Genomic DNA, 23,800 nt, shown 5'->3' with positions numbered 1-23,800 from the left:
TCAACTCAAAAAAGTTTATTCAACTTGAAATGTTAAATTATACTAAGTTACTTCGATATTTGAGTTGAATCAACTTAAAATATGAAGGCAGCTGGGTTACTTACCCATCTGTTAAGTTTAGCAAACACAAATATCTAAGTTGTTACTTAGTACAACTTAACATTTCAAGTTGACTAAACTTATTTTAGTTGACTGAACTTAAAATTTTAAGGCAGCAGGGTAACAAATTATTTTAAGCTGACTCAACCAATTGTGTTTTTTCTTTTTACAGTGGGTGTGACACCAACCCATTCCCATAGAAGGGTTACGTCTTTTTCTGGAAATAACCTAGTACTGTACATCCACAGGTGGTTTTGCAGAATTAACTTCATTAATCATAGACTGCTGGTGAATTTTGCTCAACATGTTGGACAAGTTACAACTACAAAATGTACATACTGGCGGTATTAAAGAGTTTATAGAAACCAATAGTGTCCATTGTGTGAGGCAATGGTTTCAGGATGTTACAGCAGCATTATTTGCAGCATTTGTTGCTCAAGTCTGGGCCTGAGTGACACAATAGTGATTTATAATGGAGTACAAATCAAAAATAAAATCACTGAATTTCACTGTTTAAAGATATGAGCAAATCATTATAATACTTCCAGTTTATTTGTAATTGTCTAGTAGAATACCAGCTATTTTTGTCACTCAGGTTTAGCTAAGTTCTAGCTCTCAGTTTTCCAAATTAGTAAGTTATGTAAGAGGATAACACATACGTCAATAAAATTACTTTGAGTAATGGTTCTCTCACTCGACCTGTTTTTCATATTTTTGTTTACATTTAATCTGACTTGTTTTGCCGTTGATCTTGTGTGTTTTTAAAACGACGACGGTTGGATTCGTTTTCTGTATTAGTAGGATAATATTCAGTGTTTTTGGGATTGAGTGTTGAGAGCTTGTTAAACGGAGTTGCTGTAGGCTGCTTTCAGGAAACAATGACGCATACAGGGGCAGGGTCTTTAACTTGCTGTTGAACTGGGAAAAGTTCTTGTCTGACGTTCATCTGAAGACATTTTCTTTCGCATCGCATCATCTGCTTGACGGGCAATAGAATGAGATTTTACTACAGAATAACTTTGGCACTGGCAGTAATATGCCTTTTTGGGGAGAGCGGACTGGGTAAGTTTATTCTTTACGCATTTTAAGATCAGATGTTAAAACTATAAACTCGTAGGTAAAATGGTCTGTTACGGAAAGTGGTTTTGGGTTTTAGAAACTGCGTGTCTTAAAAAACTGCGTGCCTGTAATGCTCAAAGAAATTATTATAAATTATGTTTAAATTAAATTAAATTAATTAACTTTCAACACCGGTAGCTGACTGTCAAATAATCCATTGTTATTCTAAAAAAAAAAAAAAAAAAAAAAAAAAAAACAACCCAATACATCCAGTTCTGTTATGTACACAATTAAGCTTGATCTTGACATTTTACATGACGTTATTTCTACGCTTTTAATTTGTCAATTATAAAAGGACTATTCTGAATAATTAACTTATATTAATCATTATATCAAGCGTTTCCTATACTACCATCAGTTACTAGATTAATAATATTTTTTAATAAATACTGAAATCATAATGAATATACTTGTTCTTCGATTCCGATATCCGTTAACGATCCCGCTTCCATACGTTTTTATCAACTAATCTTTTAATACTCTTGAGGAAGAAATATTTTAAATAACTGTATCTTATCGCCCAAAGCCTGTTGACGATTAAATTGTTAATTTCAACAGAAGAGATGTGTGGTTTTGATTCACTAAAAAGAACCGGCTCATTAGAATTATTCATTCGGATTTCGGACTACGCTGCAACGTGAAGCATGACTTTGATTCACTAAAAAGAACCGACTCCTTAGAGTTGTTAGTTTGGGAATCGGACTGATCACTTCGCGCTGTAAATTCAGAGCGGTGTTGCGGCTTAGCTGGGTAGTTGTGCAGGAAATAGTTTCAAAGAGGGAAAAAATGTCATATAACACGGTATTTTTTGACGGAATTCATATAATACACAATAAAAACACATAAGAGATAATAAATCAATAGTCCCTAAGATAATACATGATAAAAAAACTATTAAATCTATTTAATCTGTTTATACAAATGACAAAATACATAATAAAACATAGTAGTTTGGCCAGTTCGTTATTAAAAAAATCATACCAGAGGAGTGTTAATTTGTGACATTTTTCTCATCTCTCATTCTGTATTATCTCTGAACACAGGAGCCCCAGCCAACGGCAGGTATATGTATGTGAAATGCAAGCCAGATGATAAGGAAGCAAAATGTGTCACATTTAAGGGCCCCTTGGTGCCCCTAGAAGGGAAAAGCTCTCGACTTCCGGCTACTGCTGTAAAAGACATGTAAGTTGCCTGTTTATTAATGTCCAGTTTTGTTGAGAATTAGTATTATGATTATTATCAGAATCTGTTTAGTTATTTCTTAGTAAAAACTAAGATGCATGCATGTCAGTACTACAAATGAGTTGTTTAGTTTAGATTCTAGTTACACACAAAAACACTCTCAAAAAAATTATATTACCACTATCCCTGCTGTCATACCTGAATATGGATATTTTCTTGGGCAAAATATGTAAAATAGCAATTCTACAACAAACAATTATGATTAAGAATGGGAACACTGGAGCTTTGTTACAGCTTAATCATCCAGCGATAGTGTCATTATCATTTTAAAATATGCAAGAGGAAGCTGGAATTTTATATACCCATATAGGGCTTTTAAAGAAATCCTTCATGGGTACTATCAGGGCGTTAAAGTAACAATCAGCAAGTAAACAAAGGGGTCTGTAAAACAGAAAGTGTTGTGAGAGACTTTTTTCAACCTAAAGGAAGTACTGACTGCTTCCTCATTCAGTATCATATAGAAAATGGAGGTTAGAAGAAATTCAAGAAATTAATTTTTTACCGAAACATGCTGAAGTTGTCGAACGTCAGGGGCATTTCCAGAGTCATTTGTATGTTGTGACAAATTAATTGTGAAGCTTTACCACATGATTCAAATCTCTGTTATCGTTTTCCTTGCAGTGGAGATTATTTAGGCTGAAAGTGGTTTATCTTTTCTTGGAAATATTTAGAAGGCTTTTAGAGGTTTATAATGTCAAATATACATTTCAGTGCTCATACGTATAACTACAAATTTTGTGTATTATAGAACTATAAGGCAGTAGATAAAGCACTCAAATGTTTTATAATTTTTTTTTTTTAAATTACTACAAATTTATCTTAAGTTTGATCAAAATTATCTTCCGTTTGTACTACTTTCTACTCAGCATTTCTCATGCTGAATCACTTCCTTCCACACATCACTTTGACATCACATCAGCTGTATCTCCTCAAAATGGCTATGATCGCCATAGCCGGAAAATATAGTATCTCATCGATCAACAAGATAACTAGAATGCTGAAAACAATATAGCATATTTCTCTTTATTTATTTATTATTTCTGTTGAACACTAAAGGAGATACACTTACAGTCAAAAGTTTCTGAACAATGCGATTTTTAATGTTTTTTAAAGAAGTCTCTTCTGCTCACCAAGTCGGCATTTATTTGATCAAAAGTACAGTACAATTCTGAAATATTTTTAATATTTAAAATAACTGTTTTCTATTTGATTATTTTTAAAATGTAATTTATTCCTGTGATCAAAGCTAACTTTTCAGCATCATTACTCCAGTCTTTGAGGGTCACACGATCCTTGAGAAAACATTTTAATATGTTGATTTGTTCAACAAACATTTGTTGTTATTATTATTATTATCAATATTTAAAACAGTTGAGAATTTTTTTTTTAGGATTCTTTGATGAATAGAAGGATCCAAAGATCAGAGATTATAATAATGAATACTTTTATTTGGCAAGGATGCTTTAAATTTATTAAAAGTGATGATAAAGACATTTATAATGTTACAAAAGATTTCTATTTCAGATAAATGCTGTTCTTCTGAATTTTCTATTCATCAGAGAAACCTGAAATTCTACTCAGCTGTTTTTAACATAATAATAAAAATAAATGTTTTTTGAGCAGGAAATCATTAGAATGATTTCTCAAAGATTGTGTAACTGGAGTAATGATGCTAAAAATTCAGCTTTGAAATCACAGGAATAAATTAAATTTTAGAATATATTCAAATAGAAAACTGTTGTTTTAAATACTAAACATATTACAAATCTTTACTGTTTTTGCTGTACTTTGGATGAAATAAATGCAATTGGTGAGCAGAAGAAATATTAAAAAATTTTTACTGTTCAAAAGCTTTTGACTGGTAGTGTATTTTGAAGAATGTTAGTAACCAGTTTCTGGTATTAGCTTCCATAGTGATTTTTCCATAATGTGGAAGTCACAAGCTACCAACAACTGTTTGGTTATGTTGTTAAAACGTTCTTCTTTCGTTCAACCGAAGAAAGAATCTCATAAATGACAGAATTTTCTTTTTTTGGTGGCCTGTCCCTTTACTGTTCTTGTTATTCACAGTTTTTGTTAACTGTTACAGTTACTAAAGTAGATACTCTAAGACATTATTCTTGTCATATGCTATTTTTATTTAGGCATTCGATTTTGTTTTTACATCTACAGTGGGGAGGTCAGTGAGACGGTTAAGAAACGGGCTCCTGATGTTCTCAACAAAATCACAGGAAGGGCTGAGAGGATGTTGGCGTGCTCTTGAATGACTTTGTGCTTTTGTTTCCAACAGTTTCCCAGTTTCCACAGAGGAAGACATTCCTGAGATGGAGGAGCAGTCAGGTTCAGGTGACTCCGACACCTTCGCTCCTTTTATTAACACGGATGAGCAGCTGATGAGAGACGAGCCAAAGCAAGAAGTCACCAAGAGTGAAGAGGAGGGATCGACCGTCGAGTCCAGTGGAGACTTCGATTACTCCGACTATGTTAAACCTCAGAAAATAGATTGGCTTTCTGAAAAGGATTTGAAAGAGGAAAACATTATTGCGTAAAGGGCTACATTACATCTCATGTGCTTTTTCTTTTCTTTTTTTTGTACAATGTGAACCATACGGGATGCTGCTTTTTTGGTCACAGATATAATTAATATATATTCTTAAACTGTGACTCTGCAAAAGTTTTATTGTATTCCAGTTTGCATTGTAAGGATCTATTTTTTATTTGCTCATCAACTTTGAAACTTTTATATTATTATTATTTTATTTACTCTTAATGTCCACAGTGTGACCCATGGTCTGTATTAAAACGATTTTAACTCATTTGGAATGGAAATATTACTGAATTCACTTAAAATAAAGTGTTTGGATAGCAAAGGGTAAATTTTGTAAAATAACATCTGTTTTGGCATATTGTATTTGTAATATATTTTGAACTTTCCAAAAAAGAAAACAACTTTTAAACTATATAAAGCATTTGTCTCTTATTTTAAGCACTTTACACCAGAAAAAGGAGGAATGAACTGTAATGAACAAATGTTCTACATATGACATGAGGTCAGCCGTTCAGGCTTCCTGTTTTACCAGAAGTGTATAATCACACTTTGGCTGACAATATCTTGTGTGTTTCCGGACTCGCTTCTCATGACCCGTTTCTTAGCGTCTCCTGACATAAAGTTTGTAATCATTTTGTATTTAGTGCAACATTAAAAAGAAAAAACCTATACAGTTGTTTTCAAAAGGTGCAGATGTGTAAACTCAAAAGTATGCCATGTGGTTGAGATGACACACACTGCCTTCAGAAACCATTTACACCCACATTTAGTTTCTATTACACCTCCACAGTTACACTAACACAATAAAATACTTCCTTGCCTTAGATTCAACATTTTTCGTATGGATTCAAAGCTGAACTTTCATGGGGCCATTTGGGAAAACTACTCTTCACATGGCTAGTAAACTCCAGATGTGACTTTATCTCTCAAGAGCAAAAGAGATCAATATCTCCAGTTTCTTTTTCTTTTCCTCTTTTTTTCTGCCAAAGAGCTCTGCAGCTCTTTTAGTGTTGTGGCTGGCCTTTTGTTCATCTCTGACCATCGCTTTATCGCTTGTGCAATGTTTCATCTGTTGTGTAACATGTGATTTCAAAGCTTCAAGGGAAGTTCAAGAACATGTTTTTTTCCTAATATAATTCTGAAAACGCTTGAATATTAAGTGCTCAAGTTTAATTAAATGTTTATTCTTTTTTTTTAACATAACATAACATACCTTATTCTTTAAGGCAGAAGTAAATATGGGCAAGACTTTATTAGCCGCTATCGGGAAATAACGAGAGCAATATCAACGTGCAGTAACTGGTAAAACTGTTTGCACTACAGCAGTGTTCATAATTAAAATAATACAATAAAATAACATGGTAAGACACACCAAAACCAAGCAACAAAACAAGTTATTTTGTACAGCTAAAATTAGCTGGATGCAGAGAAGGATACAAAAGTATATTAGGTTTCTCAGTGCAGGTTAAAAGGTTTTTTTGTGACCAACAGTGGGGCATGTTGTCACAATATGTAACCCTGGACCACAAAAGCAGTCATAAGGGTTATTTTTTTAATTGAGATATATAAATCATCCACTGATGTATTGATAGATAGGATAGGACATTATTTGGCCGACATACAACTGTTTGAAAATCTGGAATATAAGGTTGCCAAAAAATCTATACATTGAGAAAATCGCCTTTAAAGTTGTCCTTAAAGTTCTTAGCAATGCATATTACTAAGCAAAAATAAGTTTTGATATATTTTTGGTAAAAAAAAAAATGCTAAATATTTTCATGGAACATGATCTTTATTTAAAGTCCTGATGATTTTTGGCATAAAAGAAAAATCGATAATTTTGACCCATACAATGTATTTTTGGCTATTGCTACAAATATACCTGTGTTACTTATGACTGGTTTTGTGGTCCAGTGTCACATATAGGCAGTGATGGGAATAACGGCGTTATAAATAAACGGCGTTACTAACGGCGTTATTTTTTCAGTAACGAGTAATCAAACGAATTACAGTGCATATTGCAGGTTAAAAATGTTTTCCAAATAAACATATATCCTTGTATGAAAATACCATATGAATCGTTAATGCAGGATTTGAAAATGTTTTACAAGACGCAATGGCACAAATTTAGAAGAAAAAGTGACGATTTCCTTGACAGTTCTCAAAAAGCGCTTTTTTTTTAACATCGCGTCATATGACGTCACGAGAGGGAGTCGTTTGCCGTGTTCTATTGGTTTTCACTAGGAGCGGTCTTGAGTCAGTATGTTTTCTGTAGTTATTTCTTTATTTCAATTGATTATTGTCATGGTAAATTATTGTTTTTGGAGGTTGCCCAAACCTGTCAGGACATGGAGTCCACAGGTTTGCTAACAAGAAAAAGGACGGCGCTATCTTCCGTGCCTGCGTGCGTTTGTGCAGCTGAAGAGAATCACAATCAGAATCAGAACAGCTTTTATTGCCAAGTATGCTTACGCATACAAGGAATTTGTTTTGGTGTCACAGGCTTCCAGTGCACAGAGACGACAACAACAACACAGAGAAAATAATATAAGTTGAGAATAAAAAAATACACATATGTAAATATAAATAGACAAAAATTGTAATATAAGATTTAAGAAAATAAATAAATTGTATATACAGTTGTGCTACAGATGATAGAAAAATAATAGAATAGAATAGAATAGAATAGAGTAGAGTAGAGTAGAGTAGAGTAGAATAGAATAGAATAGAATGAGATGTCGGGATGTACTGAGATGTAGGTGGTAACACATAAAGGTTATTGCACATATTTATATTGCACAATTGTGGGGGGGGTCTGGAACATTTAACTGTTCATTAGGTATATTGCCCGAGGGAAGAAACTGTTCTTATGTCTGGCTGTCCTGGTATTTGTGGCTCTGTAGCGCCGACCAGATGGCAAAAGTTCGAAAAGGGGATGACATGGGTGTGAGGGATCCAGAGTGATTTTCTGAGCCCTTTTCCTCACTCTGAATGTATACAGTTCTTGAAGGGTGGGCAGGGGAGCACCAATAATCCTCTCGGCGGTCCGAACTGTTCTCTGTAATCTTCTGATGTCTGATTTTGTAGCTGAGCCAAACGGGCCTTTACTAATGCATTTGCTTAGAAAAACGCAGTGGTGTGTAGCATTCAATTTACACCGGAGGATTATTGTCCCAGCGATATGACGGAGTTCAACATGGGATGCCGAAGCAGGCTCAGAACTGGTGCGGTTCCTTCGGTGCACACAGAACCTTCATCGGGTCCGCCGTCAACCTGTGGTTCGTCCGGATCCGTCAGAGATACAGCTTGACGAAAACGTGAACTGTGCACTGTAAGTCTTGGTTTTTTTATTAGTAGTAGTAGTATTTTTATAACATGTATTAACTACCAAATCAGTGAACATAATTATTTAATGAGACGCAACGAGATATGTATAAGTTGTTGTAAAGCACCAACTAGCTTGTAAGCATTAGCAATATAATAAAACCGTGTAAAAACGTTACCATTTGAGAAGGCATAACTGGTAAGTTAATCTCAGTTTCTTAATATTGTAACCATCAGGTGTAGTTACAGCTTAATGACATTGTTTGCACAACTAATTGGTAATTTATTCTCATGTGGTGTGTTTATAAGGCTTTGGGAGACATTTCAAGACATGACGGTGTGTGAAGATCTGAAGTAGTGGAGGCCAGCTGTTATTAACCACCTCTACTGGACTGCAGCTTCCACCCCTATTGGAGATGCAGATGTGATGGAGGCCAAGTGGAAAAGCATGGTCAGCAATGAATGATAGTGGAATACTGCAGGTCACCAAAGGCTCTACGAGAACGCAGCACTTTATTGTCTTCCACTACACCTGCTCCCTGTTCCAGATCCCTCCAGAGGATCAACAAGATGAAGCTGTTGGCGTGTATCTAGCACAGCATTCACAATTTAACATGTTAACAACACATTAGTGTGATACCCACACTGAAAGATTGTTAAATATGTTTGGTACATCTACATTTGTTATATATATGTATATATATTAACAGTTGCAATGTTGTGTTTTGAGTTAGGTATTAACAGTGCTATGAAACAATATTTATGATTTAGTGCTGTATAAATAAAAATGCAGATCTGCTTGATATATATGTGATGTGAACTTCATAAACAGGTTTTTATACAGTAAGACAATTTCTGATTGTGATTATTGTTTATTGATTGTCACCAAAATGGGGCCATTCAAAACCTTTATAAAGTCAGTCTTCCTCTGTAAACTGTCTACTCATGACTGACACAACACATGAAGGTAAGGGTTTCCCACACAAGAATATAATGAAACACAAACGTGTTTATCTCCCTCTCTCTCTCTCTCTTTCCTGCTTTGACGAGAAACCGCTATATCACGTAACGTTAGTGTCGGATATTAACGAGTTTGACGCGCTTGATTAACGATTATTAGTGTTTGTAACGGGTAAGTAGTATCAATACTCGTAGATGACCAATATTAGCTTTAGCCTGAATACATATCGTTTGCTAACGTGTGTAACCTTATATCTAAGCTAACACTGGTCTCTCACCAAAACATCTTCCCTGTTCTCCTCACACCACAACCCAATTCGTCTCATCTGACCGTTATTCCGTCTAATCCTGGGCTGTCCTTGCTCTCTTGGCCACATAGCAGACTCATAATTGTATGTGTGGTCCGTCATACTAGTGTAAATAAACATTTAAAATTTCCTCCGCGTCCGAACGATCATTGCGATCCATTGTTTTTCTATTGTTTACATTGACCGCGCTCCCTCTCGTTACGTCATTTCCGGTTTGGGCGGTTTTCAGATTCGGAACCAAAATTCTCTCACAAAAACGACTCCAGAAGCCTTAATATCGTATTTTAAAGTATAGTTTCAAGTAAATCTAGTTTCTACATTATTTTTCTATACATCAACTCACTGGGGTCGCTAACCTGGAATATGCACTTTAATGTTTCCTACGTTACAACGCCGTTACCGTTACTGCCAATAAAATACGGCGTTACTATCATTTATTATAATATTATTATAATTTGATTTTTCAGTTCATCTGAATGGATGCGCAGCGTAACGTACCTGTATTTGAGGAGCTGTAAACTCTAGTGTGAAGGCACATGACGAGCCGTCACTTTGTCTCACACACCCAAAGAAAGATACAGAGCGACAGAGTCTTATACCATGCAGAATTGACGCGCTACGTGTAAACGATATTCTTTGTTGTATTTTCCTCTCAAAACAACGGAGCTCCTTTGGAATACTTCAGTTTTTAAGAACTGCTGGTTTCCCCGGTAGTAGGCGGAACTAATGTGCAAACAGCAATCTCATTGGCTGTTCTTATGTCTGGCTGTCCTGGTATTTGTGCGCCGACCAGATGGCAAAAGTTCGAAAAGGGGATGACATGGGTGTGAGGGATCCAGAGTGATTTTCTGAGCCCTTTTCCTCACTCTGAATGTATACAGTTCTTGAAGGGTGGGCAGGGGAGCACCAATAATCCTTTCGGCGGTCCGAACTGTTCTCTGTAATCTTCTGATGTCTGATTTTGTAGCTGAGCCAAACGGGCCTTTACTAATGCATTTGCTTAGAAAAACGCGGTGGTGTGTAGCATTCAATTTACACCGGAGGATTATTGTCCCAGCGATATGATGGAGTTCAACATGGGATGCCGAAGCAGGCTCAGAACTGGTGCGGTTCCTTCGGTGCACACAGAACCTTCATCGGGTCCACCGTCAACCTGTGGTTCGTCCGGATCCGTCAGAGATGCAGCTTGACGAAAACGTGAACTGTGCACCGTAAGTATTGGTTTTTTTATTAGTAGTAGTAGTATTTTTATAACATGTATTAACTACCAAATCAGTGAACATAATTATTTAATGAGACGCAACGAGATATGTATAAGTTGTTGTAAAGCACCGCGGCTAGCTTGTAAGCATTAGCAATATAATAAAACCGTGTAAAAACGTTACCATTTGAGAAGGCATAACTGGTAAGTTAATCTCAGTTTCTTAATATTGTAACCATCAGGTGTAGTTACAGCTTAATGACATTGTTTGCACAACTAATTGGTAATTTATTCTCATGTGGTGTGTTTATAAGGCTTTGGGAGACATTTCAAGACATGACGGTGTGTGAAGATCTGAAGTAGTGGAGGCCAGCTGTTATTAACCACCTCTACTGGACTGCAGCTTCCACCCCTATTGGAGATGCAGATGTGATGGAGGCCAAGTGGAAAAGCATGGTCAGCAATGAATGATAGTGGAATACTGCAGGTCACCAAAGGCTCTACGAGAACGCAGCACTTTATTGTCTTCCACTACACATGCTCCCTGTTCCAGATCCCTCCAGAGGATCAACAAGATGAAGCTGTTGGCGTGTATCTAGCACAGCATTCACAATTTAACATGTTAACAACACATTAGTGTGATACCCACACTGAAAGATTGTTAAATATGTTTGGTACATCTACATTTGTTATATATATGTATATATATTAACAGTTGCAATGTTGTGTTTTGAGTTAGGTATTAACAGTGCTATGAAACAATATTTATGATTTAGTGCTGTATAAATAAAAATGCAGATCTGCTTGATATATATGTGATGTGAACTTCATAAACAGGTTTTTATACAGTAAGACAATTTCTGATTGTGATTATTGTTTATTGATTGTCACCAAAATGGGGCCATTCAAAACCTTTATAAAGTCAGTCTTCCTCTGTAAACTGTCTACTCATGACTGACACAACACATGAAGGTAAGGGTTTCCCACACAAGAATATAATGAAACACAAACGTGTTTATCTCCCTCTCTCTCTCTCTTTCCTGCTTTGACGAGAAACCGCTATATCACGTAACGTTAGTGTCGGATATTAACGAGTTTGACGCGCTTGATTAACGATTATTAGTGTTTGTAACGGGTAAGTAGTATCAATACTCGTAGATGACCAATATTAGCTTTAGCCTGAATACATATCGTTTGCTAACGTGTGTAACCTTATATCTAAGCTAACACTGGTCTCTCACCAAAACATCTTCCCTGTTCTCCTCACACCACAACCCAATTCGTCTCATCTGACCGTTATTCTGTCTAATCCTGGGCTGTCCTTGCTCTCTTGGCCACATAGCAGACTCATAATTGTATGTGTGGTCCGTCATACTAGTGTAAATAAACATTTAAAATTTCCTCCGCGTCCGAACGATCATTGCGATCCATTGTTTTTCTATTGTTTACATTGACCGCGCTCCCTCTCGTTACGTCATTTCCGGTTTGGGCGGTTTTCAGATTCGGAACCAAAATTCTCTCACAAAAACGACTCCAGAAGCCTTAATATCGTATTTTAAAGTATAGTTTCAAGTAAATCTAGTTTCTACATTATTTTTCTATACATCAACTCACTGGGGTCGCTAACCTGGAATATGCACTTTAATGTTTCCTACGTTACAACGCCGTTACCGTTACTGCCAATAAAATACGGCGTTACTATCATTTATTATAATATTATTATAATTTGATTTTTCAGTTCATCTGAATGGATGCGCAGCGTAACGTACCTGTATTTGAGGAGCTGTAAACTCTAGTGTGAAGGCACATGACGAGCCGTCACTTTGTCTCACACACCCAAAGAAAGATACAGAGCGACAGAGTCTTATACCATGCAGAATTGACGCGCTACGTGTAAACGATATTCTTTGTTGTATTTTCCTCTCAAAACAACGGAGCTCCTTTGGAATACTTCAGTTTTTAAGAACTGCTGGTTTCCCCGGTAGTAGGCGGAACTAATGTGCAAACAGCAATCTCATTGGCTGGCGCTCACCTATTATCGTCCCTGTTTTGATTACAGCAAATCAGTTAGAGCGAACGCAGACAATGTGATTAATATTCATGAACCCAGCAGCTCATTAAACCTTAGTGTGTTCAATATTGTTATTAATAGTAGAATTCGTGGTAGTAACAAGACGTTCATAGAAACACTAAATTACAAACAATATCACCACCAGTCCTAAGTTCAGTCAACATGACAAACATGCATTCATACATGGTTATTCTAATTACTAAAGTTCTAATGGCTAAAGTTGAATGCTAATTATAATTATAATATTATATCAGATATTTAATATTAGTCTGGTGAGTAAACTAAAAATGTAATTAATTTCATTAAAATTTCATTCATTTAACATATTTAATATTGGGGTCATCCAAGTTATTTAATATATTTAATTTTTTTATTTTTTTTTTAAAAAAGCAACACAATAGTTACTTTCCCTGGTAATTAGTTACTTTTATAATGATGTAACTCAGTTACTATTTGTGAGAAGTAACTAGTAACTATAACTAATTACTTTTCAAAGTAACATTCCCAACACTGCCCACAACAACATTAAAATAGTGTAGATTAGTGTACAATATTTTATATTTATTTTATAGTTATATTAAATTAGATTTTTTTAAAGTAACGCAATAGTTACTTTGCCTGGTAATTATTTACTTTTATAATGATGTAACTATTTGTGAGAAGTAACTAGTAACTTAACTAACTTTTCAGTAACATTCCCAACACTATTAAAATGTGAGAAGTAACAAGTTTTATAATTTTATAGTTATATTAAATTATTTTTTTTTTTAAAGTTACTTTGCCTGGTAATTATTTACTTTTATAATGATGTAACTCAGTTACTAACTCAGTTACTATTTGTGAGAAGTAACTAGTAACTATAACTAAATGCAACATGACATTCAACAGTCAATAAAATGTAAACAGTAAAAATGTATTTAATAAAACGGCGCAAATGCGAAAGGTGGGATACAATTTTTTTTTTTATAAAATTGCTCTGACCATCAGACATTAATCAATTCAATAATATTATTGAATTATTGAAATAATCACACAAGACACAAATAGAGTACAAAAATGCCCTACAGTATAAAAAATAAAAACTCTTTTCTTTTCTGTGTTTGTTTGTTACCCCCCACATTTGGGGCATTAAAAAAGACAAATTCTAGCATTTTTATATTATAACGTTAATATAATTAAAGAAAATGTACGTGAAGAAGTATGTGAAATGTTTTTATTATTATTGTTTACTTTACCCCACAGCTACAAAATATGATTACACTAATTATAGGATAAAAATAAAACTAATAACTAAGAAAGTATTAGTCAAAAATCTTACTAACATTAAAAAAACTTTTATTTTGAAGTTGAGTAGTACGGTTAATGTTTCAGCGCTCACTCGCTGTGTTCCTGTCAGTCCCGGTCCGTTCAGCTCAGAGGAAACAGGGATTCAGCGGAAGCTGTACTGAGGAGGACTGTGTTCAAGCTAAAGCTACGGAGCTGAAATGGTGAGCGTTAATTCAGACGTCAATTAATGGTTGAAATTCTTGCACTTTGCTACACCGCTTGCCTTATTCCCTCTGGGACAAAAGCCCACGGTCCTGGCGAGCATGTTTGTAGTGTATCCAATCTCAAGTAGGCCATGGAAGTCGTGAAGGATTGGGTGGGGAGGCTGCTCATTATCAGTCAGCGATAAAACACTGATAAATCAGAGTAAACAGACTCTAGTGGCCTCACGAATGGACTCTCGTGCATAATATGTACGTTTTGAGCTTGTTTAAAAAACAAGCATGCACGCAAATCCTCCAGGACCTTTAAAAACGGCTGTAAGGCTGAAGGTTGAATCTAAAGTAGATACCAAATTCATATTGTTTTTTAACTAAAATGAAGCTGTTTGTAAGTTAACCACTTTGAACACGCTGTTAAATGTTTGTACAGCGCTTTTTCCTTTCCATATGGATATTGAGCAATGCAATGCACATGATAGTTAAACGTTTCGCCCTGCGTCAGCATTTCCTTGCATTGGCAGTGTTGTTTATTTAGCTGTTCTATAGATGTGGTTATATTTGTATTGAGACAGATTGAACCGTTAAGCCAATACCTAATTATGTTAACTGATATGTAAAATTACTGTGTAAAACAGATATGGAATGTCGCTTTTAGATCTGATGTCTTCATCCAGTTGTGAAGTACGATTTCAAATTTGTCACCCCTAATACTTGTCTAAGTTTTCATAGTTTACACTAATGGTGTAAAATACCTGAAACTACAAAAAAAAAAAAAAAAATTGCAACACAAGATTGTGAAAACTCAAAAAAATCTAGATTTTCAATATTCTCACATTTAATCTAAAGTAAATGTGTGAAGGTGGTCAAAGACAAAACAAGAGTTTTTAAAGGGCTCCTATTATGCCTTTTCAAATATGACCTTTCATGCAGTGTCATGTAGCTGCATGTGAACATAAATTATCTGCAAAGTTGTTAAGCCGACAGTGCACGATAAATAAAGTTATTGTCTATCAAAAAAAAGATTAGGCTCACAATCGCCTGAACGAGTCGTCAGGAATTCGAATCTTATTCTGTTACGACTATACATCACAAAGTAACACATTTGAATTATGTCCGCCCACGTTCTATGTCGCAAACAACTTGTCCACCCACAAACACAGTAAAATTTCCATGTGGTTTATGTCATGTTGAGAAGACGCTGTATCCTACGCTGTGAGAGTAAATTAGTTTACTAATTAGTTTACTTAGAAACGGCTTGTTTCTGCGTCTACCAAAGCACACACGCAGCGGAGTGCACCACTGGCACACAAAGTGCGCACGCCGCGCTCAAAGTTCAAATGAGTTGATGTGAAAGTTCTGCATTCGGTGTGAAAGCCGCCTAATGCATTATACAATGTTTAAGTTTACAACATAGAGGTGTGCCCGGTTTGCTTAAATAAGCAAATTTCAAGCACTTTCCATGGTAGTCCGTGCTAACTTGTCGATCAGCCACTTCAACCGTTTCATCATCAAAGTCTGGCTTGAATTGGTAGGTAAAATCAATGCCATGTTTTCTATGTATTGACAAGTCTCCAGGGCTGTCATTCAGTTATGGCAATGGGCGTATCTTTTGCCGACGTATGCGTAGACCAATCATAAAGGACTGCGCCATCTGACCAGTCACAGCAGTGAGGGCTCACGGAAAGGAGGGGTTTAGAGAGACTGATTCTTCAAACTGCTTCGCACGAGTCGTTTACGAATAATTTAGAAATAAGGTAAAATTAAATCTATTTTTGGAGAAAACTAAAGTGTTTTTGACCTTGCATACATGTAAACCTGTTTTAGGAGACTCATAAAACAAAATTAGCAAGTTTTAAAATGGCATAACAGGAGCATTTTAAGCATCAAAACAATAAAAGTATTTTTTCAGCATTTTGTTTTTTTTTAGCAAACCATAATGTTTATCATGCATTTTTACCATGATTAACAGAAGATGCCCACTAAAATGTAATTTAGTGTAGCAATAGTTCATATAGAGGGTTTGCACTTATGTTACCATTTAGTCAGTTACCCAAATGTGCAGCCATATTGGCGATACTCAGATGTAAACAACAGCATGGATTGCATGGTTAATATACTACTGAATATGTGGTTCTGTTAATTTATGCTGTCTAAAACACAGAAAAATAAACATGTGGAAGCTGCTAATTCGTATAGAGAAGGATTTAGGGGCCACTCACATATGGTGCCTAAAAACGCGTGGAAAATGCTAGGCACGCCGATTTCTCCTTCTTTCCAAAGCGCTCTGTAGCTTGTACTCTTCTCCTTGATTTGTTATATTGGCAGTCTATAGTACTCCAAATGTTTTTCCCGGTCCAACCTAATAGTACAGCCCAAAACATTACAATTATTGACCATTTTCAGCAGCAATAATCAGCAAAATATACGTTTTGTTCACTTCAGTGGTGTTGTTCACGTTTAGTGCCGCCAATATGGACAATTAATGACGTGTCGTGAAAACACTATACATAGAGGAAAAGATTCCTAATTCTGTTTTTATCGTGACTTTTAATAATATAAAAGAAATGCACAGAATATAATGTAAATGTAGCCTAAATTAAGTCAATACTCAACAGGTACTGATTTGTTTAATCATTTAAAATTGGTTAAGAAGGTGAATTGAAAAAAGAAAATAGAATGACATTTTGTATTTCTTTCAGAGTTTCCTTGGAGGTCTGTTTGGTCCTGTGTGTGAAATCGATGTCATTCTGAATGATGCCGAAAGCAGAAAAACAGCCGAGCTGAAGACTGAAGATGGGAAATTGGAGAAGCATTATCTGTTTTATGATGGAGAATCAGTTTCAGGAAAGGTGAGTGAGTAGACATCTCCTGTGTGAGTCATTTCTAAAAGTCTCTTAATTTTAAAGACAATTGACATGTATTGTGTTTTGTCACCCCAAGGTAAATATCAATGTGAAACAAACAGGCAAAAGGCTTGAACATCAGGGAATTCGCATTGAGTTTGTAGGACAAATTGGTGAGTTGACTCAACACATTCAGTTATTCTCTTTCTCAAGGCATTCATGCAATAAACCAGCGTCAGTATCGCAGTTCAGCTGTGCTGAGAGCTTAGGAGAGCATGTGGTTGTCACATGGAAAGGGAGTTAGACTGCTCTACACATTTTCTGTTATGGTGCCCAGCTGAACTCATTATTAAGGTCAAAAAGTATTTTAATTCCTACACTGTAAAAATCAAAGCTCAAATAAAAGCTATAAATAAATTCAAAATTTCACATTTAATTTGTTACTTGCAATTACTTCAATAGTTTGTAAAATTTTTAGGAATCATTAGTGATTCAGATTGTCTCAGCAATCTCAAAATTGCTTGCTGTGTCTTTTTTTGTCTAGCCACTATATAAGTGTGTGTGTGTGTGTTTTCTCTCATGTAGAGCTCTTCAGTGATAAAAGCAATACTCATGAGTTTGTAAACCTTGTGAAGGAGCTCGCTCTGCCTGGAGAGCTGACACAGAACCGCAGCTATGACTTTGAGTTCATGCAGGTGGAAAAGCCATACGAGTCTTATGTTGGAGCGAATGTGCGATTGAGGTTAGTGAAGAATTTCTAGATGTTTTTGGCTAAGTTTAGCCAAACACTAATGAAAAAAATGACAGTATTTGTCTTTTGACTGCTGCTTTAAAGCCGTTTCAAATTTGTCTTGGCTTTGGATTTAAACTGTTTATCAAAGTCAGACAAGGTCATGTGCTTTTCATGTCCCTGCAGGTATTTCCTTAAAGTTACTATTGTGAGGAGGCTGTCTGATTTGGTAAAGGAGTATGACCTTATTGTGCATCAACTGGCCACCTACCCTGACGTCAACAACTCTATCAAAATGGAAGTAGGCATTGAAGACTGCCTACATATAGAGTTTGAATATAATAAGTCCAAGTAAGTGCACTAGAAACTTTACTATTGATTTAATCCTAGTAAAGTGAGCTGCTGTGTAATTCTAAGTATGTGTGGATTCATTGGCTTGAACGTATTAGTCTAATTGCCTTTTAGCTAACAGAAGTCTTTTTGCCTATCAGGTATCACCTTAAAGATGTAATTGTGGGTAAAATCTACTTCTTACTGGTACGGATTAAAATCCAACACATGGAGCTTCAGTTGATCAAGAAAGAAATGACAGGAATTGGTATGATCTCATTTTGTGTTAAGTTTTATACATGTATATGTGTATGTGATTTATAAATGACTGTTTTGAAAAAATACATAACACTTTACTTAAAGCATTTATGTACAATGTATTATAAAGGTATTCATAATGCGTGTTGTAATGCATTATATTATTTCATAAATAATTATAATCAAAGTTAATGCATTATAATTTTTTAAGGTTTGTCATTTGTTTTAATGCATTATACTTTCTAAAGGTGTAGCAATATATAAGTTCTATAATGTATTATTTTTATATATAATGTATTATAACTGTGGTTACAAGTATTCATGAGATCATACAGTGCATTATACGGTGCATTACAAGGCATAATTCATGCATTAAAACTGTTTATTGTTTATTATATGTACTATATATAATTTATGATTTTCAAAAGTTAGTTGGTTATTATTATAGAACATTTACAGTAGTCCAGTTTCTTTTGCCTTTTATTTATTTTGAACATATATATTTCTTTATATACACTACCGTTCAAAAGTTTAGTTGGATTTTTAAAATGTTTTTGTAAAGTTTATTTTGCTCACCAAGGCTGCATTAAATACAGTAAAACAGTACTATAAAAAAGTATACTATGAAATATTATTGCAATTTACAAAAACAAAATTTTCTATTTTTAAATGTAATTTACTTTTGTGAAGCTGAATTATTTTAGCAGCCAGTGTCATATGATCCTTCAGGAATCATTCTGATATGCTGATTTAGTGCACAGTAAACGTGTATTATTTTTAGCAATGCTAAAAACAATTGTGCAGCTTAATATGTTTGTGGAAACTGGGATACATATATATTTTTTCAGGACTCTTTGGTGAATAGAAAGTTCAAAACATTTATTTGACCTTAGTCTTTTTGTTTTTTTTTCTTCATAAAACTGTCTTGTATCCTCAAGCACTTAAAATTCATTAATTTCTCATTTAGTACTGAATGATATAAGACTGATGACGTGTGACATTTCTCTAGGGCCGAGCACAACTACTGAGACAGAGACTGTGGCCAAATATGAAATTATGGATGGAGCACCAGTCAAAGGTAAGCAGCTGCTTCACACCATTTTCTATAAAATTGTATCACAATATGAATCATTCAGAAAGTTTATAACTACTACAGAAGACACAGAGTGCTAATGCCAGTTAAAACATAAATAATGGGCCTTATTCATGAATCATCAACAACAAATTTCTGTGTAAACCATTCATTAAACCGTCATGCATGAATCATCACATTCAGTTCAATGCATGATTTTTATAGTAATATAAACTAATCCATAAAAAATGTTTTTACTTGAAGTAAAATACAAAAGAACCTAATCTTATTTTATTTCAGCTAGCTGCCAAGGAAACATTTCTCATTTGTAGCAATAGCCAAAAATGCATTGTATGGGTCACAATTATTGATTTTTCTTTTATGCCAAAAATCATTAGGATATTATGCAAAAATCATGTTCCATGAAGATATTTTGTAAATTCACTTCTGTAGATATATCTCAACTTAATTTTTGATTAGTAATATGCATTGCTAAGAACTTCATTTGGACAACTTTAAAGGGGATTTTCACTGTATTTTGATTATCTTAGCCAAATATCATCCTATCCTAACAAACCATTGCTTATTTATTCAGCTCAGATGATAATTCTCAAAAGAACAAAAGATCTGTTTTTGTAGTCCAGGGTCACATATACAGACATATTGATTTAAAAAAAAAAAAAGAAAATAATAAAAATGACTAAATGCAACAAAATTATTAAAACTTCAAAAAATATAAAAATGAAAACTTAATTTAAATGTAATTAAATCTTTAAAGTAGACATCCACTTCCAGAACAACAATTTACAAATAATTTACTCACCCCCTTGTCATCCACAATTTTCATGTCTTTCTTTCTTCAGTCGTAAGGAAATTATGTTTGAGGAAAACATTTCAGCATTTTCTCCATATAATGGACTGATACGGTGCCCTGAGTTTGAACTTCCAAAAGGCAGTTTAAATGCGGCTTCAAACGATCCCAGATGCGGTTGTAAACAATCCCAGCCGAGGAAGAAGGGTCTTATCTAGCGTAAAGATCAGCTATTTTAATGAAAATAATACAATTTATATACTTTTTAATGCCAAGCGCTCGTCTTGTCTTACTCTGCCTGGACTGTTTTTGTTTCTGTTCATGACAGTTAGGGTATGTTGAAAAAACTCCCATCTCATGTTCTCCCTCAACTTCAAAATCATCCTATATCACTGTTTTACCTTTTTTGTTAAGGGTGTTTGATTTTTTTTTTTTGCATGTTTACTTTGCAAAGACTGTGTTGGTACTTTTGTAGTGATGTAGAATGATTTTGAAATTATTTTTTGAAGTTGAGGGGGAAAATACGGTCAGAGTTTTTAGACATACCCTAACTGTCTTGAGCCAGAATACATAGAGTTCAAAGAGAGCAAGGCAAGACGAGCGTTTGAGAATAAAAAGTTTTTTTTTTTTTTTTTAATGTAAATAACCGATCGTTTCGCTAGATAAGACCTAGTTTACAACCGCGTTTGGGATCGCCGCATTTAAACTGCCTTTTGGAAGTTCAAAATTAGGGCACCATAGCAGTCCATTATATGGAGAAAAATCCTGCAATGTTTCCCTCAAAAAACATAATTTCTTTACGACTGAAGAAAGAAAGACATGAACATTGTGGATGACAAGGGGGTGAGTAAAGTATTTGTAAATTGTTGTTCTAGAAGTGGGCTTCTCCTTTAATTCCTGACACTGGTTAAATGCTATAGGTTACTTTGATTTATACAGACATAATTTGTACAGACAATTTCGTTAATGAATGAGGCCCAGTGTATTTTTTTTTTATATATATATTAGGCCTAGCCAGTTTCATTATTTCTAAACTGAATTTCTTCCCCTGCTGGGCTACAACATTTTTTTTTTTTTTGTAGGTGAATCCATTCCAATTCGCCTTTTCCTGGCTGGTTATGACCTTACACCCACAATGAGAGATGTAAATAAGAAGTTCTCCGTGAGGTACTTTTTGAACTTGGTGCTTGTGGATGAAGAGGACAGGAGATACTTCAAACAGCAGGTACAGCTGTAATAAAATTTAGAGTATAAAAAATAACTTTGATCTATTAGAACTAGGGTTGCTATTCGTGGATCGTGGATTGATCCCAAGATTTTCAGAATGCATCGCAATTCTCTTTGGAATTGATTCTGAGCTTAGTTTTTACCAGCAGGAACTGGAAGCAAGCAGAATATAGCAATTCCTAAAGTATGCATTGCCATCTGCTGTTAAAAACTAAGTTCAGAATCGATTCAAGAGAGAATTGCAACATATTCGGAAAATCTGAATCGATGCAGAATCATTTCTCTATTCATGATGTATTGACTTATCATCGCAACCTTAATAAAAATCATATCAAAATTGTACTTTTACTGTCTCTTCGTCCAACAAGGTGACAAAATTATTTGTATTTTTGTAGGAAATAGTTTTGTGGAGGAAGGCACCAGAGAAACTGCGGAAACGGAACTTCCATCAGCGCTACGAGTCGCCCGAGCCTCGGCCGAGTCTCTCAGCCGAGCAGCCGGAAATGTGAGCGGGGTTTGGAGAGCAACCAGCCAGGGACACGCGTACCTCTCAGTGACCAGTCGCAGGAGAGGAGAGCATCTTCCACCGAACATACATGCAGATCGCTGTTAACATGGTCACCCCTCACAGCTTCTGGTGATAAACTGTGCCTGATTTGGCTCTGTCCTCCCTGCTGTCCACAGCAAGCAATCTGTTAGTATACAAGGACACTTTTTAGAAAGCACTGGAAACAATAATGTAAGTAACAGAGCACATCTTCAAGGTTGCACGCCTCCCTAGATGAAGAAATGTTTTTAAAAGTGCACTCACTGGTATCCTCTATGTTCCACATCATAGAGCAGAAACATATAGACCTAAACACATTTTAAAGAGCTTCCTCATGCATGCTAGCTGATGAATCTGAGTTCATAGTAACAGTTAATAGGCAATGGAGTCCGTTAAAAAAAAAATCAAGATATGTAACGCCACCCAAGCCACACTGTATTTGCAATCCACTTAACGTTGTAAAACATTTCTATTTAACTTATTTAGCCATCTTCTCTTTTTGTTGTTTGTTTGTTTCTTAAATACTCTTTATGTTAAATGAATTCTGTCCTTGAAATAAAGTATATGTCTATATATAAAATATTTAAAGAGGATTTGGACTAGAAGCTTTATAAATCCAGGGCAGTTTGTATAATTATATTGAGCACATGTATTCAACTTGTCAGCCCAGTTTTGAATAACACACTGGCTTAGTAGGCCACTTGAAGATCCTAATTTTGTGAATTTCTGAGATGATTTGTCACTATTGATTGCTTAAAATCATCTTTGCTGCAATTACATTTCATACTGTCTAAATTGTTAGACATCCCAGAGGAATGATGGCATTTGTTGTATCCTTTGCATGTCATCTGGCTTTAGTTTTTTCTTAAGAAACGGGGATGTTAACAATTTTTCATTGTTGCAAATGTGCTCTTGCATATTTTATGCGGTTTGTGGATTAAATGTTCATTTGGACCTTTTCATTTTGAAACTCTAAAACAGATGTTTTTTTTCCCTTCTTCTATTGCTTTGGTTTTAAAACTCACACTACATTAATGGAAATATCTTTGCCAAGCCATTGAGTGCCCCAATGGAAAAAAACATAACGAGTGTTTCGAGAAATGATGAAAAAGTTGTGCTACGGCAACTGAGTCATTTGTACATCTTGAAAAATTGTACATATCCAGTCATAGTTTGTTTATCTGCCAATGTCAAATAAAAATGCAAGTTTATACTTACAGCGACTCTTTTTTTATTTATTAAAAATGTCAATATTATTGTTGAGAGGGTGCTAAAATCCATCTTTCAAAACATTTTACCGAGATACACTTGATAAACCTATCATAGTGATTTATAAGGGCCATTCTACAGAACTGTGGAAAACTGCTGTCCCACAACCCCGAAAAAAAAAAAAAAAACACATTTATGAAGCATTTAAATATTCAAATTTTAGATGTTTACTAAGATCCTTCTATTATCTATTGAAACCCACAATAATATTTAAAATATCACACACACACACACACACACACATATATATATATATATATATATTCATCATTTATTAGGTACTTACAATTGGGAGGTGGCTGTCCCGAACCCTACCCCTAAATTTCAACTTATGAAAACAATATTGAAAAAAAA

The 23,800-nt window shown here is 34.9% G+C and overlaps 2 protein-coding genes across 2 annotated transcripts; both read left to right on the top strand.

The window, feature by feature from the left end:
* Nucleotides 1-1,000: 1,000 nt before the first annotated feature.
* srgn (serglycin) lies at nt 1,001-5,276 on the top strand. The gene is made up of 3 exons (XM_051126650.1): nt 1,001-1,161; nt 2,262-2,400; nt 4,751-5,276. The coding sequence occupies exons 1-3, from the start codon at nt 1,095-1,097 to the stop codon at nt 5,007-5,009; spliced, it is 465 nt and encodes a 154-aa protein (XP_050982607.1). The 5' UTR covers nt 1,001-1,094; the 3' UTR covers nt 5,010-5,276.
* Nucleotides 5,277-14,230: 8,954 nt separating this feature from the next.
* On the top strand, nt 14,231-23,396 carry vps26a (VPS26, retromer complex component A). Its single transcript, XM_051126690.1, has 9 exons — nt 14,231-14,359; nt 17,059-17,208; nt 17,300-17,375; nt 17,788-17,944; nt 18,119-18,283; nt 18,424-18,530; nt 19,530-19,598; nt 21,486-21,628; nt 22,026-23,396. The coding sequence occupies exons 1-9, from the start codon at nt 14,357-14,359 to the stop codon at nt 22,137-22,139; spliced, it is 984 nt and encodes a 327-aa protein (XP_050982647.1). The 5' UTR covers nt 14,231-14,356; the 3' UTR covers nt 22,140-23,396.
* The last annotated feature ends 404 nt before the right edge of the window (nt 23,397-23,800 follow it).

This window comes from Labeo rohita, chromosome 13, assembly GCF_022985175.1.
Source record: "Labeo rohita strain BAU-BD-2019 chromosome 13, IGBB_LRoh.1.0, whole genome shotgun sequence".
Taxonomy (NCBI): domain Eukaryota; kingdom Metazoa; phylum Chordata; class Actinopteri; order Cypriniformes; family Cyprinidae; genus Labeo; species Labeo rohita.
This window is presented reverse-complemented; position numbering and strand designations above follow the sequence as displayed.

Coding starts and splice junctions, on each gene's coding strand:
- srgn (XM_051126650.1), top strand. CDS start 1,095: ATGAGATTTTACTACAGAATAACTTTGGCACTGGCAGTAATATGCCTT. Junction 1,162..2,261: donor TTTTGGGGAGAGCGGACTGG/GTAAGTTTATTC, acceptor CTCTGAACACAG/GAGCCCCAGCCAACGGCAGG. Junction 2,401..4,750: donor GCTACTGCTGTAAAAGACAT/GTAAGTTGCCTG, acceptor TGTTTCCAACAG/TTTCCCAGTTTCCACAGAGG.
- vps26a (XM_051126690.1), top strand. Junction 17,376..17,787: donor TGAGTTTGTAGGACAAATTG/GTGAGTTGACTC, acceptor TCTCTCATGTAG/AGCTCTTCAGTGATAAAAGC. Junction 17,945..18,118: donor GGAGCGAATGTGCGATTGAG/GTTAGTGAAGAA, acceptor ATGTCCCTGCAG/GTATTTCCTTAAAGTTACTA.